This window comes from Perissodus microlepis, chromosome 6 (assembly GCF_051167445.1).
Source record: "Perissodus microlepis isolate ML-2025 ecotype Zambia chromosome 6, ASM5116744v1, whole genome shotgun sequence".
Taxonomy (NCBI): domain Eukaryota; kingdom Metazoa; phylum Chordata; class Actinopteri; order Cichliformes; family Cichlidae; genus Perissodus; species Perissodus microlepis.
Genome location: NC_140466.1, coordinates 7,151,884 through 7,167,423, shown reverse-complemented (window position 1 = coordinate 7,167,423; position 15,540 = coordinate 7,151,884). Strand labels below are relative to the sequence as shown.

Below are 15,540 nucleotides of genomic sequence, written 5' to 3'. Positions count from 1 at the left end.
AAGTTGCTATTAGCAACACCAAATATTTATATCAATACGCTACGGCACATACCACAAATCGTCACACCTATTTTACAGTTTATTGCTGTGGCGTTAACATGGATGGCTCGGATCTGGGGCTCGAACCGGCAACCTTCCAATTACAAGACGAACTGCCAACTCTTGAGCCACGATCGCCACAGAAAAGAAGGCACGTAAAGGGTACTCAATATGCTTTATTCTAACTCCATATTATTATGATTATTGTCTTTGTTGAATAGCACATTGAATGATTTGTAGTTCCTTGCATGATCCTTTTTAACTTTTTTTATTGGCAACAGCTGAAGTCTGAGTTCATCCTTTGTCTGAAAGAAAGTGTTTGAGCTTGTCTCCCTTTTAGGAAAACCTCACTCTCAGCCAACTATCTTGTGATTGGCTGCCTGTCACAAACAGAAAGTTCTAAACTTCTGTGTTTAGAGAGAGCTCTGTGTCTCTGTCTTTGTCAGTATAGCTAATATTAAGGAAACTGGCTATACTAATACCAAAAGACACAAGTTGAATAAGACAGAAAAACCCAGCTGAATATGAGTATTTTGATAAGTTGTTTATACAAATGGTGAAAAACACATATGACAAAAAGTTTAGTTGATTAAATAAAAGTTAAAAATCTCTCATTTGATCCCAGGAGGAGACACAAATCCCTTGAGGGTTGCATTAGTAAGAGCATCTGGCATAAAAAAAATTGCCAAATCAAATATGCAAAGCTACCCATGGTGATGACCCCTTGTAACAAAGGAAACAGCCAAAGGTAGCTTTGACCATGTAGCAGAAAGCAAGGAACAGATTCATCTTAGTGGCAGAATTAACTCGTTAATGTTTAATAGGCAGTGTTTAACAAACTAATGATCTGACAGTCGACAAGAGGACAGGCAAGACTCTATAGCACAGATTTTACACAGGTGAAAGCAATCAGACACAAATCAATAAGCTAGGGTGAAAATTGCCAAACAGGGAAATGTGAGAATGATAAACAAGTCTCACTTTTGTCCGCTGTGTTGGATAAATTACAAATGACGGACATACATTCGTGGACACAAGTCACTTGGACTCACTAAAGTTGTCATGCAGTATTTTATATTCATAGGGATCCCGACTCAGTTCGTTCCACCTGAATGAACATTCATTGCTAAGCCAGACACCGTACAAGTAAAATTCAGCTTTACCTACCTTTATGTGTCAGGTATTTTCATTTCATTTCAAGGCAATAGGCACTGCTTTACTGTGAGACAGGTTTAGAAATACACGATTAAAGCTCTCGTTGAGAAACATTCATGGTTTCTTTTCTGCTTAGTACTGACTTGGGATATGCATAGTTTATTTTCTGTGACACCAACATACAATTCCAGTAGGAATGAAAAAGAAAAGATTGAAAAGGTGATCATAGAGGCACGCTAGGGAATTTCCTGGCATAAAGAAAGACTCAATTTTCAGCTTTATATCTGTTATCACCACTGGGAACTGCAGCTTATCTGAATGAAAAGGCAGAAACACACAAGGTTCTCTACAAGGTCAGTCTCACAACCATTCTTAATGGAACAATTCCAGGTTGTACATCACTGAGAAATTACAGGGTTGTGGCCCTGGCACTGTGGGTATTGGAAGTATTGGAAAAGACCTGTTCATCCATCCACTTGCTGACCTTATATTTTCATCACATCTACTGTGTGTGTGCATGTGTGTGTGTGTAAGTGTGTACACAAGCCTTGTGAATTCATGACATAAACTGTCAGTAGCACTTACAGCACTACGAAAAGTTTGTAAGGACTGCAAAACATACTCTATTGCACTCCTCGGCCTCTTCATTTAAAGGTGTGATCCTACCTTTCAAAGAAAACACAGACCTATTTCGACGTGACCTTTACCTTTCATGTCTTCTGTCATGAAAACTGACAGTCTGAGTGAAGGGCATTTGCTGTTTTCTGCTCACTGAGATATGAAAGTGAAGAAATTTATAGAAAAATCATGGCAACGAGGTAGGTTTGTCAAGAGGGGTTAGCTGTGAGAAGGTGAATAGGTTGCTATTAGTTATGGACTTCACACAGAGGTGTCATGATCTGTGTGTGCAGATCATGTTGGAGAGAGGGTTCAAAAGCAGAAGCGTAGAGACAAGAGTGGACTTAACAAAAAGCAAGCCGTTTATTTAGGCTGGGAGAAAAACCAACAAGAATACAAAAGGCAAAAAGAGACTAGACTTTACTAACTAAACAAAACACTAAGAACTGGACACATGGATACATGGAGTAACTGACACAATATATACACATGAGGGTGATTTAAGTGGAGACACATGGAAACATACGCAGGACAAATCAGGCATAAGGAGACAGGGGAAGGAAAAACTGAACACAATGCACATGACACAAAGGACTGCCAAAATAAAACAGGAAGTAACATGCACACCAAGAGTCAGACAAGGACACACAGGCTTGACACCAAGACAGGGGTATACAAACATGGAAACACACAACAGACTGGGGAAGATAAAGGATGACAGAGAGGGAGAAGAACATGGAGACAGACACAGAGACATGACAAGGAGTAGACCATGACACAGAGGTACATTTACTCACTGTTAAATAAATCAGTACTAGATATGGAAAAGGTCATGCTAAAATGCTGCACTCATAAAAGAGATTGTCTGTATGTGAAAGTCATTTATACAAAAATTTATATATTTAATTTCTAAAAAGTATTTAGTGAGAAGTGATGTAAAGATAACTCAACAACATATTCATCGCATGTTCTTTGTAGAGTATTTCAGCAACTTTCAGTTCATTTTTTGTCGCCAAGGAGCAGTTAGGTTAGGTGTAATTAAAGTTTCTTCTACATGTAAATTTGCCCTTTCTAAACCACATTTCCAACTGTAACAAAGAAGGAAAACAAACAAACAAAAAAAACTAATCTCTTCCACTCCGGGCAACAAATAGGATATTTTCCTTGGGAGTTAGTGAAGAACAAAACAGAGTGAGAAAGAGAGTGAGTACAGGAATTGCAAATTAATGTTTTTCCAGACCTGCTAAATATACACAAGTATTTGCTAACATGTTTGCTGTCTCTATTATTTAAGGTCTATTAAACTTGAAAAAGGTCAAAATGTTACTTTAAGAAGTAATTATGACATTTTTTATCGGGTACATAAGATATAACAAAACATTTTCCTAATCCTGGATGGAAAAGATTTTTTGTTTATTAAGGTGCAATTAAAAAAATGAGAAAACAACATTGGGACCACTGGTCGTTTTAAGCAAATATGTTGATCATGTTACGAAACAGTTGTATAAATAAACTCGTGAACCAGCTCTTGAGGTAAATATCCAGACTTTTAGCTGCTAAAGCTATAAGACACATGCAGGACTGTATTCAGTATGTGTTGTGTCTTCAGTGCAACCTGATTATTTACAGTGCAATGCATTTTAAAGAAACAGAATAGCACACAAATAGGAGCAGAGTACCAGTAACAAACCCTCCAGGCTCAGCCAAAGGGACCTGTGTTTAATTTGAGTTGATAGCACTCATCATATATGCACAGAACTGTGTCCAGATTGAAGCCTTAGGGAGACAGAAAGCGACGATGGGGAGGCATGGGAAGAAGGGAATTTTTTTACACTGTGGATAAGGCAATCCAGTGAGAGTGTGGTAAATAGTGAGAGCAAGAGAAACGCTACAGGCTCTCTTGTAATGGTCTGAGGATATCATTGTATCTGATGTTCACATTCAGTGCTTCAAGAGTACAAAACAGAGACAAGCAGAAGCAGAGAGGAAGAAGACAGAGACTGCAGTTTGTTTAGGAAAAAAAGACAACATCACGCTTAAAGAGGGATTGAGTGGGAATAGCAGATTAGCAGCGGGAAAAAGAATGAAAAAAATTAGAGGACATAAGGGTGGGTGAAAGGGTGACTAAGAAGAAAAGAATAGGAAAGAAAGAACTATAATATAGTGAACGCAGGGGTGGCATAAATGACTAAGCTAACTGATGTGGAAACCAATCATATGTGCATCACACCAAACCAAACAACAACTTGAAAGGTCTCTATACAGGGTGGCAATGCTGCACGCAAGCTACAACACAAAGTGCACGCACATGCAACACACCACAACAGTCGTGCCATGCAAGGTGTGCTGCCTGTGTGCCCTGAAGATGTTATTCTCCCTACTGACAGCACCACACTGAAGCTCAGGCAACTGCCTCGTTAGAAGTAATTACGTGATGGAATATGCTTTAACAATTGGCCACATGCACCAGACTTACCTCACTGGACAGCTGCCATGCTGATTAAAGACATAACCAGTGGTGCATGCTGAAATGAAACTGTGTTCATCTAACCTAATTCATCATCTGCACCACTGCTGCAAAGACATGCCATGGATGATGTTCTTGGTATAAAATGTTGGTTAGTGACTAACACCAAAATTATTATTATTATTTTTAAATTAACATTGATTGGTAAAACAGGGAGAACCTTATTCTTCCAATCTAAAAAAGAGTAATGTGGAAGAAGGTATAACTGAGAGACCTAACACTGACACTCACTAGAACAAAATCTAAATGAACAGTGAACAATGAAAGCCAAGTAACTTTTGGTAGGTGCTGAGATACCTTTTTAAAGAATGTCTTAAAGACTCAGCATGGCTCCATCTGTGAGAAGTTAACAGAATCTACAGACCAGAATCATCCAAAAATATGTTGTAATTGATGTGTAATAACCTGGAAAAAACGAATGGAGTAAATATTTTGGTCCCTGTCCTTCTTCATGGGGTCCATGATTTTGCACGAGTACAGTAGCCTAGAACAGACATCAATAATTACTCTACAGAGGATGGTTTGTGGTGGTTTTATTGACCAATGATCCTCCTCCAAGCTTTGAGTACAAGTCTAAGATGATTTTCAGGTGGTTGCAGTCTAAAACCTAACCCTCAGATTGCATTATTCATTGTACCTTGAAACAATACTAACAAGTCTGTATATTCTTTGAAATTATTACTGACAATTTCAGAGTAAGTCATAGGGGAACAAAAGCCACATGATTCCACATGATCTGAGCCATGTCTGTTTTACTGTGAAATTCAGTTTTCAAAAGGTTTCTGGGTTTTCATTCATGTACACATGTTTGTAGTCTTATTATTTTTAATGCATCAAAGTTCAAAGTCAACTTTAGGCTGCCTCTCATTACCTTTATTTCCAACTCAAATTTCACTGTCTTCTTTTTGTCATTTCACAGATTACTTCAAAGGGGTCCCTCAGACATGTGTTGTATTGTGATGTAGAACGCTATGCTAATATGACCTTGCACCTACTTGTGCTGTGGAAGACAATTTGAGACCTATGACAATGAAAGGGTAAACATGGTGTAGGCATGGCCATTTGGAGCTAAATAGAACTTTATGGATACAGATATATAGACTGAATATAGACTGAATCACATTGAGAGCTACATAGCTAGAAAGATATATATTACACTTAAAGCTTAAAGCATTTAAAGCTGATTATTTGGCATTTATTTGGTAACACTCTATAAACAAAAAGTATTGCACAGTGAAGAACTAGTATTACCAAGAATCTCACCATTAAATTAGAATATTTAAGTTTTCCCCTTCCATAAAATACGCACAGTAATAATAATAAAAAAAAAAAAGCAGCGACATAGGTGCAATCTAAAAGTATTACTTTCTCAGTGGCAGGTTCCTGGCAAAGGAGCAGTGTGTTAGAAGAAATAAGGAGGAGCTGTAGGAAGTGTGACAAAAGGAGAAGATTTGGCTCTCTGCTCAATGTGTGCTGTTTTCTATACTTGTTTATTTGTTTCTCAGTTGTTTTAGATCCCTGTGGCATGCAGGAGGAGATCTTTTATTACACTGGGTGTGAAATCAGCCGCTTAGTCAATCAATTAAAAAAATAAAAATAAAAAGTGTGTAAAAAGTTTTTTTAAAAGTTGGGTGGGGGCGTGCTGTCCTCTTTTGGAAATGTGTGCATGTTGAGATTATGCGTTCATCGGTTCCTTAGTCATCATCCATAAAGAAGATGAGAATGAGCCTGAAATGACTGGAGGGGACAAACCTTGACGAAGTATTGCGCAGCAGCAGCTATCGGACAGGTGGCTGTCATCATCACCGCACGCACAATCGACCGGAAACGCGCGAGGGTCAGGCTCGAGATGTTTGATATAAAAATACGCGTGAGAGCAGCAGAAAGAGTACAAGAGAGCTGAATTCGATGTGACTTTTGAACAGACCCAAACGCAAAAAGACACGTTGGGTGTGTGCGTGCGTGCCCGCGCGTCTCCTCCAGCATCCGACAAGGGGAAAGAGAGTGAGAGTGAGAGAGAAACAGAGCGAGAGAGAGCAGCACCAGCAGTCTGACAAAGCTGCACTCCCTCAAAGTTTGACATCTCCAGCGGCTACAGAAAGAGTTGTGCTCCGCCGCGGCCATGGAGCCTCGGAAACGCACTGGTTTTGTACTGGTTGGAGTTTACCTGTGGGCAACATTCTGCTGTCAAGGTGGGTCACTGGAGCCTTCGGTCTGTATTCTGTATGCGTGCGTGAAAAGATGGCCAAAAAGACCGAGAGAGGAGCAATGGATTGACATGTTTTAAGACAGACTTCGGATTAGTTCGGATGTTTATCGGTCATGAGATTTGTATCCAGTGTGTTAAAAAAAAAGCCATGCACATGAGTTGTACATACTGTAGAGACTTTTATAAAAATAATAATAATAATGCTTGATTAAAATGTTAAGTCAGCGTGGTAATATCAGTAGTGTGGCTATATATTTGCGGTATATTATTATATGCGCAAAGAGTGAATCCCTAAAGATTGCCACGATTAAAAGTGCTGTATTACTGGATTTCCATGCTTGCAGCGCATGGCTCAGTGGCTGCATGTGTCTGCGCGTACACGATAGTGAGTGAACCTTCTTTAATAGAGTGGCGACAGCTGGCCCACAATAAGGAGGGCGTCCCGGCGGTGATGCACGAATTTCATGGGGCCATTCATCCCTTCAGTGTAATCTGCAATTAAAGGATTGTTAAATGCGCGACTACAGTGGAACTGAGCAAGAGATCCCTCAGACGAGGTTAAAAGTCTATGTCTGAATCCCTTGTTATATTCTGTCTTTGTGCAGTAGTCTTTTTTTGTTTTGCTGCTATTGAGAGGGTGGGGAGGTGGAGGGGGGTGTTGAACAGCCAGTTTCAAAAAGTGATTTCTTTACGTTTTAATTGCTCCAAGATTAATATCCCAACATGGTATGACTTCAAGTAAGGAGGGTGCTGTATGCTTATGTGTCCTCTCAGCTTCTCCCAACAGGTTGCTTACAGCTCTAAGAAGCCACATTGCTATTACAAAAGCAGGCAAACATGCATTCTGTATAATAAAGTGGCTGGAGGAGGGGCATTTCCTGGAGAATGTTCAAGAGCAGTTTCTAAGAGACAAGTGTGAAGTTAAATGTTGTTCACGAGATGAGTCTGTGAATCTTCAAGGAAATTGTCTCGAGTGTAGTGCATCAAACCCTTTTCATTACTCAATGAATTAAGGGATTTGTCTTCTGAGCCCTACAATGCTGCACAAAACGTTGGTCATAATTCATAAGACACCTTTTGAAGGGGGATTTAAGCTGTCCTGAAATGAAAAGATGCTTATTCATTGATACTGGCACTTATTCCCAATGAATGAGCATCATTGAGTTGTTGTTGTTTTTTTTCTTAATAATGTGCATTTCTACCAGCAACACTGAGTCACACAGTCCTTTCAGATCATACAGTAGTTACTCTCAGTATAGTCTGTAAAATATGGTCTGGATCTAGTCCTTTCATAGCTCACTGAACATGATTATTTGCAGTGGACTTACCATAAAATTTAAGCTGCTAATGAGACAGTGTAGCATGATTGCTTATTATCCTGAAAAATCTATGTATACACCCTAAATGGGTAGCCATTTTTGTTGTTGTGTTTGACAACATTTAGGTGTATGCAGCTGATTCAGAGTCGGCCATGATGAAAACAGTTCAAAGGACAATTTCTCTTTGAATAGTTAGATATAAATGATTAAGACTGAAAACAAAACTGGGATGACTCATGGGTCTGTGTTCAGAGTGACTCAGACAAATGTTAATGGCTGCTGAAAACTGAGTATTTGTCTGAATTTTGCAATTTTCAGTTTATTCTTTAGCCCACATCTTTCCTTTTTGAGTTGGGTTTAACTACCATACCATACCATACCATACCATACCATCTTTATTTATGAAATACTTTAAAATAACCACAGCTTACACAAAGTGCTGTACATTAGAATTAAACAATAAACATACATAAGATATAAAAAAAACTATTAAAAAGTAAGAAAAATAAATAAAAGAAAAAAAAATACTACTTCATTTCAATTCTAGTATATCTACAATATACAGCAGCATCATCAAACCTGTTTCTAGGTTGATTAGCGCTGTTAAGAAAAAAAAAAAAAAAGACTGGTACCTAGATGCTGACCATAGTGGAATAGTTAGCAGGCCATGAGACATTTCCCTCTGGACTTACTGGGGATCAGAATACAAAGTAAACTGTTGGTGGTCACACACCATGCCTAATGAAAAATGTTGGTCCTGGATGATAACATTTAAATCCCTCATTAGTTTTATTTTGAAAGTTTGTCTGTTTTATTTACAGGTTGTTACACCATCACCAAGTGGCTAGAAAAAAATTGATGCAGCTTTAACCTCCTAGGACCTGGCGTTCACATATGTGGACATCACATTTTGGGTTATTTAGACCAAAATACTCAATTTTGCTCTACAAGCGCCTGATATCCACTTACGAGGACATTATACTGCTACTATTCTATCGAAATTTTAAACGAATATCCTCATATGTGGCTCTCATTTTTCTTAGAAACAAAAATTAGGTAAAAAGAAAAAATCTGCTAATTCTTTGTTTTTACATTCATCAGGTCATCAGCCCAAATATCAAAGAGAAATTAAAAATGCATGCCATGGAAGAGTTCGGGTCTTAGGAGGTTAAAGAACATTTCTTATAATAAATAATGCAGATTCAATGCACAAATCAATGTTGCTTACAAAAAAAAGAGTATGAGACAACTTGTTTTTGGAATTATTAAATCATGTTTTTGTATTGACTAGAGCAATGGCAAAACCTCCTTAAAAACATATTTCCACTTCCCAGCAAAGTGACTTCATATGATATTCTCAAGGAAACTTACTTGAAACACTCAGACACAGTTGGGCTGTCTTTCTTGCTTTTCAAATTCTGGATATGTATTGATCTTTTGCAGATGTTTGCAAACCATCTGCTTTAATGTGATTCGATTTTAAACTTGGCCAGCCTTCCTCGATGTTCAGACTCGCCAAGGCTAATCAATATTTAATCTGTCTTTGTGGTGTGGTAATTGTCATGATATCTGTTCTTTAGTTGAATGGTATCTGCTTTCATGTACATTCCTTCATGTGCTTGCAGTTGTGATCCTAACTCTGTAGGAGTATTTAAGAGGAAAACTATAATAACACACACAGCAAAATGTACAATATTAATGTGAATTTCTACAATAAACACTGAAGTAAAATTAAATAAAACACCCAACAAGGAAAAACTGTTTGTGTTTGATCTACATATGTGTTATATGCTAGATATGTAGATATTTAGTTATACCGAAACTATGCTTCTGGGAAATAATAAAATCCTTCCATAAATTTTCTACTTACCCAGTTCATGGTTAAGTACAAGAGGAAGGATACACCCTCATCAGGTAGCTAACACAGTAAAACAGAAAATATTCACACTTGCGTCTACAGCCAATTCAGAATCACCAATTAGCCTAACTCCAAACATGTCTTTGGACTGTTGGAGGAAGCTGCACAGGAACACATACAAAGTCCACATAGAAAGGCCCTAGCCAGTCTGTGGATTTGAACCCAAGACCTTCTTGTTGTGAGGCAACATTGACCCAATACCACTAAAGTAAGTGCTCAGATACATTAGCAGGGAAGTGTAATATCACTACAACAGAATTCCAAAGGTCCACAAATTCCACTCAAAGGGAAAAAAAACTTTGATGTAGGAGAGTAATATGTGGAAGCATAATTTTTCACTTTAATGAGTTTTAGTTTTTGTTTTTTACTCACTGCTTAGTTTTGTATTTACTTACTGTTCGGTGCAGGAAAACCCTTTTACTTTCACAAAGTAACCACATTTAATTGTCTATTTTCTGGGTTACACAGAAATGACAAGTAACACCCTATTTAATATGTGACTGGTCGCCTGACAAGAACTGACAGAAGAAAGGCAACCACTTGAACAAAGATATATTGAATACAAACCTATTTGTACAATGCCAAAAACAAATGTAATGTCTGATAACATGGAAATGCAGTTTGGGAGCACAAGTTTTAGAAGTCAGGGCTCAAAATGCGAGTGACAATTTTCTGGGCAGAGATCATACCTCACAAGAAGGACCACTGATAGTTGGTATGAGGGCCTTTATTCCACCAGCTATCAGCTTTTTAAACAAGGTTCAATTTTCCCTGTCGGTTGTTGTAAACACTGACAACAGATTGTTTTCATTGCAATCTCGCTGACGGTCACACTTAAAGTGGTACAATGGTCTTTTATTCATTGTCCTGTGAAATTCACTTTTTACTACTCTGTGTAAACCAGCCTACCTTTTGCAGGCATTAAAGATTGACTCTCCTCTTCTCAAGCCCGTCTTCGGCCTGCTGTCTTCAAGTGTCCCTTTTATTGCTGGAAGCCAAAAGCTGTTAGGGTTTCCCTTTGGCTGGCAAAAGCAATATGGTGTACAGTAAGATGGGAAACCCAGATAAGAATTTGCTTTTTTCCCCCAATATATTTTCAGTTTGTAAAACAAAGTTTTTAGTGTCGTTTAAGGAGCGAAGAATATATGGTTTTCAGTTCAGTTATGGCAATTACAACTGTAAGATTTTGGACACAATGACAGGAATAGATTTTGGGGCAAACTTTAGGAAATGACATGCTGTACTTAACTGCTGGAGTTCCACCTTATGGATGTAATATGTAGTATTGTGAAAAAAAATGCATGATTGCTAGAAATTAAAGGAAAAAATGAAAATAAGAGAAGCACCCCAAGGAAGACCAGTTCTACTGTCAGCTGTGTTACTTTAAGCCTAATTTTAAGTACATGAAAATGATTAATGTCCAACATGCATCAGGTTTGTGTGTAACTGAGAGATTATGATTTGTTTTCTCTGCCAAGAAGAATGACAACAGTACAGATGCCAGTATGTGTAGTATTTTAAAGGCAGCATACAACTTCAAGGGTGAACCACTTATAAACTAAATTGTCTTTCTGTCTGCTGCTGTAGAATCCAGACAATAAAAAAGAAAAAAAATTATTTTCATTGCTGTTAACTACACTGTATTGATACGTCCTGTGCATCTGTATCATTGAGTTCAGAATGAATTAATTAAAACTGAAAAAGAGCTACAGTTGCAATCTGGGTGATGGAAGTATGACTTGACGATGGAAAACTGGGGCAGAATCCTGTATGTCAGTGGCAGGCTCTGAGGGTAAGATGAATATTTTGAGGATGTAGCTATTTGTGTAAAAAAAAAAAAAAAATGAGGATAAGACCACCCACAGAGCATGAGAAAATATTTCCCTAGCTTTTGCTTTTAAAAGCAAAACTAACCTAAAATATTTCTTATTTTAAGTTAATATTCTTAAGTGTTTTTTGGCATTGTTCTCTCAGTGGGTAATGATCGACTTTTTTGGACTGTAGTTTTGGATTTATCGTGATAATAGAAGTAAACATCAGATACAAAAATATAATTCTGTAAAGATATAAAAAAAAACATATTTAAGGAATTATGAAGTTACCATAGAGAAAAATGAACAACATGACTTTTTTGAATCTTCAGCTAAAGCGTTATAGTAGTTCAGGGAGGTTAATATACAACATAGACGTTTTACGCTCCTTGAAAACTGCTGCCTTTTAATTCTCCCTATGTTAAGAATTAACATAATTAATGAGATTTGTATGCTGCAGCAACACTAGAAAGAGTGTAAACATTATTAGATTACAATAATTAACACATGTACAACATCAAGCATTTCTAAGATCTTAGGTTTTACTGTATGTGCAGTCGTGTATTTGAAGAAAAAGAAGAACAACAAAGGGGCATTTGTTGTGAGCATTATTTGTATTTTAGTCAACCAGTCAGCCTAGTAATCTCTCTAGTGTGTTCTGGAGAGATTAGATCTCCATTACATGACTGAAACACTTTACCTAGAAGGTGCCTAGGAGGCATCCTGGTCCGATGCTCAAACCACCTTAAATGGCTCCTTTTGATGTGGAGGAGTAGCAGCTCTACCAAACTCTCCACCCTTAGCTGTGCCTAGAAATTCTGTCCATAAATATTATGAACAGAATTGGTGGTAAAAGGCAGACCAACAGGCACTGAGAACAAGATTTATTGCTGCTAGTGCAAACTAAGCTCTCACTACAGTTGTGCAGGAAACAGAAACAATTACAAACAGCTACAGCTAAATAAACTATAGCCAATTATAACACACAATTTAGCTCGTGCTATATTCAGGATCTTTGTTGCTTTTTAACACAACATTTTTCAGGGTTTTTCTTCTAATGTAAATATGAACCTATAGTTGTTGTGGAGATTTCTGCAGATATCATGTTCGCAGGATGCCCATTCCTTGACGGAGAAGCAACAGTCCTAAATGTTCTAAATTTGTAGATGGCATGCAGCTATTACCATTTCATTATTTTTCTGAAGTCTGCTTTCTTAAGTTTGCTGTACAATAACACATCGCAAGTACACACATACACATACGCATGATATTTCTGTCTAATTGTGAAGGTTCATAGCAGGACAGATTTCATTAATTGCCATGTTGACACCCATTTAGAGATGTATATTATTTGTCGTGGCTCTTTGACAGGTCTCTTTACTGTTCAGCTTGTTTTTTTTCGTGGCTCACTTCATTTTACTGACTCTCAACACTTTTGCTGGCTGCCACTTTCAGCCTTTATGGAGATTTCCTGTCACCCCAAGATTTAGGAGTGGCCTATCACTCGCCAACACCCTCACTCACAAATGAACAGCTAGATGCCTTTGTTTATTTTTGCCTCATTAGCTAATTAGTCATTCACTCAGTCATTGTCGGTGCACTCACGTCTTGGCTGTCACTTGGTAATTGCTGGAATATGTTAAGACAACATCTAATTTGGACATGGATCACTGGGGAGATGCAGACTGAGACCTTTTCAGCGGTGACTGAAAATGACACTGAAGTAGAGAAGTTTAGAAAATTATATAATGTCATCCTTTAATGAGAGAAGCTGCTGCTCTAAGGTTTTGGGGACCTCAAAGCAGAGAGACTGTGAGAGATAAGCAACCCAGGAATCCTAAATAAAATATATAAAGTCCATATATTCTTCCACCAATAACTCAAAAGAGCCAATCAGAAGCTTTAAAACAGCTGAAATGGGAAGCCAGTGTTGTTGTTCTGGAGAAGAAACTATACACTTGATGTTCACATCTGTGTTGCGCACACATTTCTACATGTTACTATAGGAAGAACATAGTCAGGATTTTCATTGTATGTTGCATGGCATTTATTCAAATGCTATGGTAGGAGCCCGAAACAGTAATTATATTGGTACTCTGTATAATTTATGTCATTGTGACATAATCCAAAGTCACCAAACATTATTAAAGTTTTTTCATCAGATTTTTATGTCTTGGTGTTCACTGAACCTAAAGTTATGGCTCTCTTCCATTCGTTTTACCAGAGCCTTGATTGTGTAAATTCCCCCTTGTTCTATATTTATATCAGTTGCTGTCTTTTTCAAAAGCAACACTGCAAGGCATTATAGCACAAAATATTCACATATTCTAAATAATACAGCTGAACTGTGAGATTCAGATTAAAAATTCTAACAAGTATATAATAATGTTCAACACAGGTTTACTTCAGTTTAAGCTTTGACTGTAAAGACTAGTTTGATAACAATAGTGGGTTTTTTTGTTTTTGTCTGGTTACACTAACAGATACACACTTAGAGCTGCAACCACCAGAGTCACACTTGAACACAAAAACTGTTTGAAATTTGGACTCAACAGCTGTGTGACATGACAGCTCCATCGATTTGCCCCATCCATCATCACTCTGCTTACCCTGCTCACCCTGCCTGCTGTGAAAGGGCCTTAACAGCAACTTGGTTAAAGTCACTGCTTTGACCGTCACTCAAAGTAATTATATTTCAAATTACGACAGCAGCACTGATAAAAAAAAATTTTTGCATTGTGGATGTGCTATACCCTCGTGACTGCCTGGGCTTGCTTTTGCTTGAGGGACTGTGCTTACTTGTAATTGTTCAGTGTAAACCTCTTGATGAGGCATAATGAATACGGGAGAGAAAAAAGGGAAACACGGTCAACACAATTAAAGTTCAATGATTTAATGTGCTCATCACATTCACCATAGTGCGACTTAATCAGTATTTATTGCAGGATTTGACACTGCATGAACAATGTTGGTTGTAACTGCAATAACAGTGCTGATTAGATTTAATATGGGTGGAGTAACTGTTTGATTGTTTTACAAAGTTACTGGATTGAGTGAAAAAGAAAAAGGATGTGCACAGCAGAATTTAAATTGATCAGTTCCTTGCACCATTGTTCCTTTGGTTTCCTTTGCTAGTTCGTTTTCCTCTTTTACCATAGGGCAAATCAGTACAAGTTAAAAAGTGAGTGACTATCTTGCTTCATTTTGGTTATAATTCTCAATTTATTCCCTGCAGTTTGTCATGGTGGAGTGTACCAGAGAAAGCTGTATCGTGATCTGATGGTAAACTACAATCGACTTGAGAGACCAGTCCAAAACGACTCTGCACCCATTGTGGTTGAACTCGGCCTCACTTTGCTACAGATTATTGATGTGGTGAGTCTCTGTGTGTTGTGAAGTGCCGAGAATATCTGAAGACAGTTGAAAGATTACTTTTGGAGATCAACACAGAGGATGAGGGTTTTTTTAAGACAAGTTGTACAGCAGCACACTGCCTGCAACAAACACTCATCTCGCAGCCAGTTGCACATAGAAGCCACTGCTGTTAGTTCAGTTTGAGAGGATGATTACTTTTACTGAAAACAAGCTTGAGGTTTATTGCCTACCCTAATAACAGGATTACAAAAAGGTGTTGGTCTTCTAATAATGGTTCTTATCTCTTATTAGAATCAGAATACTTCATTAATCCCAATCCAAATAATGAAAAATAACAGAATGGGGAAAAAAACAGGGGTGATAGCAACAGGCTGCATGCAGGTCGGTGCAAATGTGCTAAATATTTATCCCAAAAGATTGATTACGTGAATCTTTTCCAACTTACACTTGAAAATGAAGCAATAGCACTCCTTGATTAAATAAAAAACACTATTTTCCCACATTTTCTCATCTATTTGTCACTTTCTTTCCATACCTCCCTTGCCCAGCGTTATATGTGTTTTGGGCTT

General features: G+C 37.8%; 1 protein-coding gene across 1 annotated transcript in view; it reads left to right on the top strand.

The window, feature by feature from the left end:
• Nucleotides 1-6,043: 6,043 nt before the first annotated feature.
• Nucleotides 6,044-15,540, top strand: part of LOC146384936 (neuronal acetylcholine receptor subunit alpha-7-like) — a 42,693-nt gene continuing 33,196 nt past the window's right edge. The window contains exons 1-2 of the mRNA XM_084930408.1: nucleotides 6,044-6,531; nucleotides 14,832-14,971. Coding sequence (XP_084786534.1) covers nucleotides 6,462-6,531; nucleotides 14,832-14,971 — 210 coding nt within the window. The 5' untranslated portion in view covers nucleotides 6,044-6,461. The remainder of the gene's footprint in view (nucleotides 6,532-14,831; nucleotides 14,972-15,540) is intronic.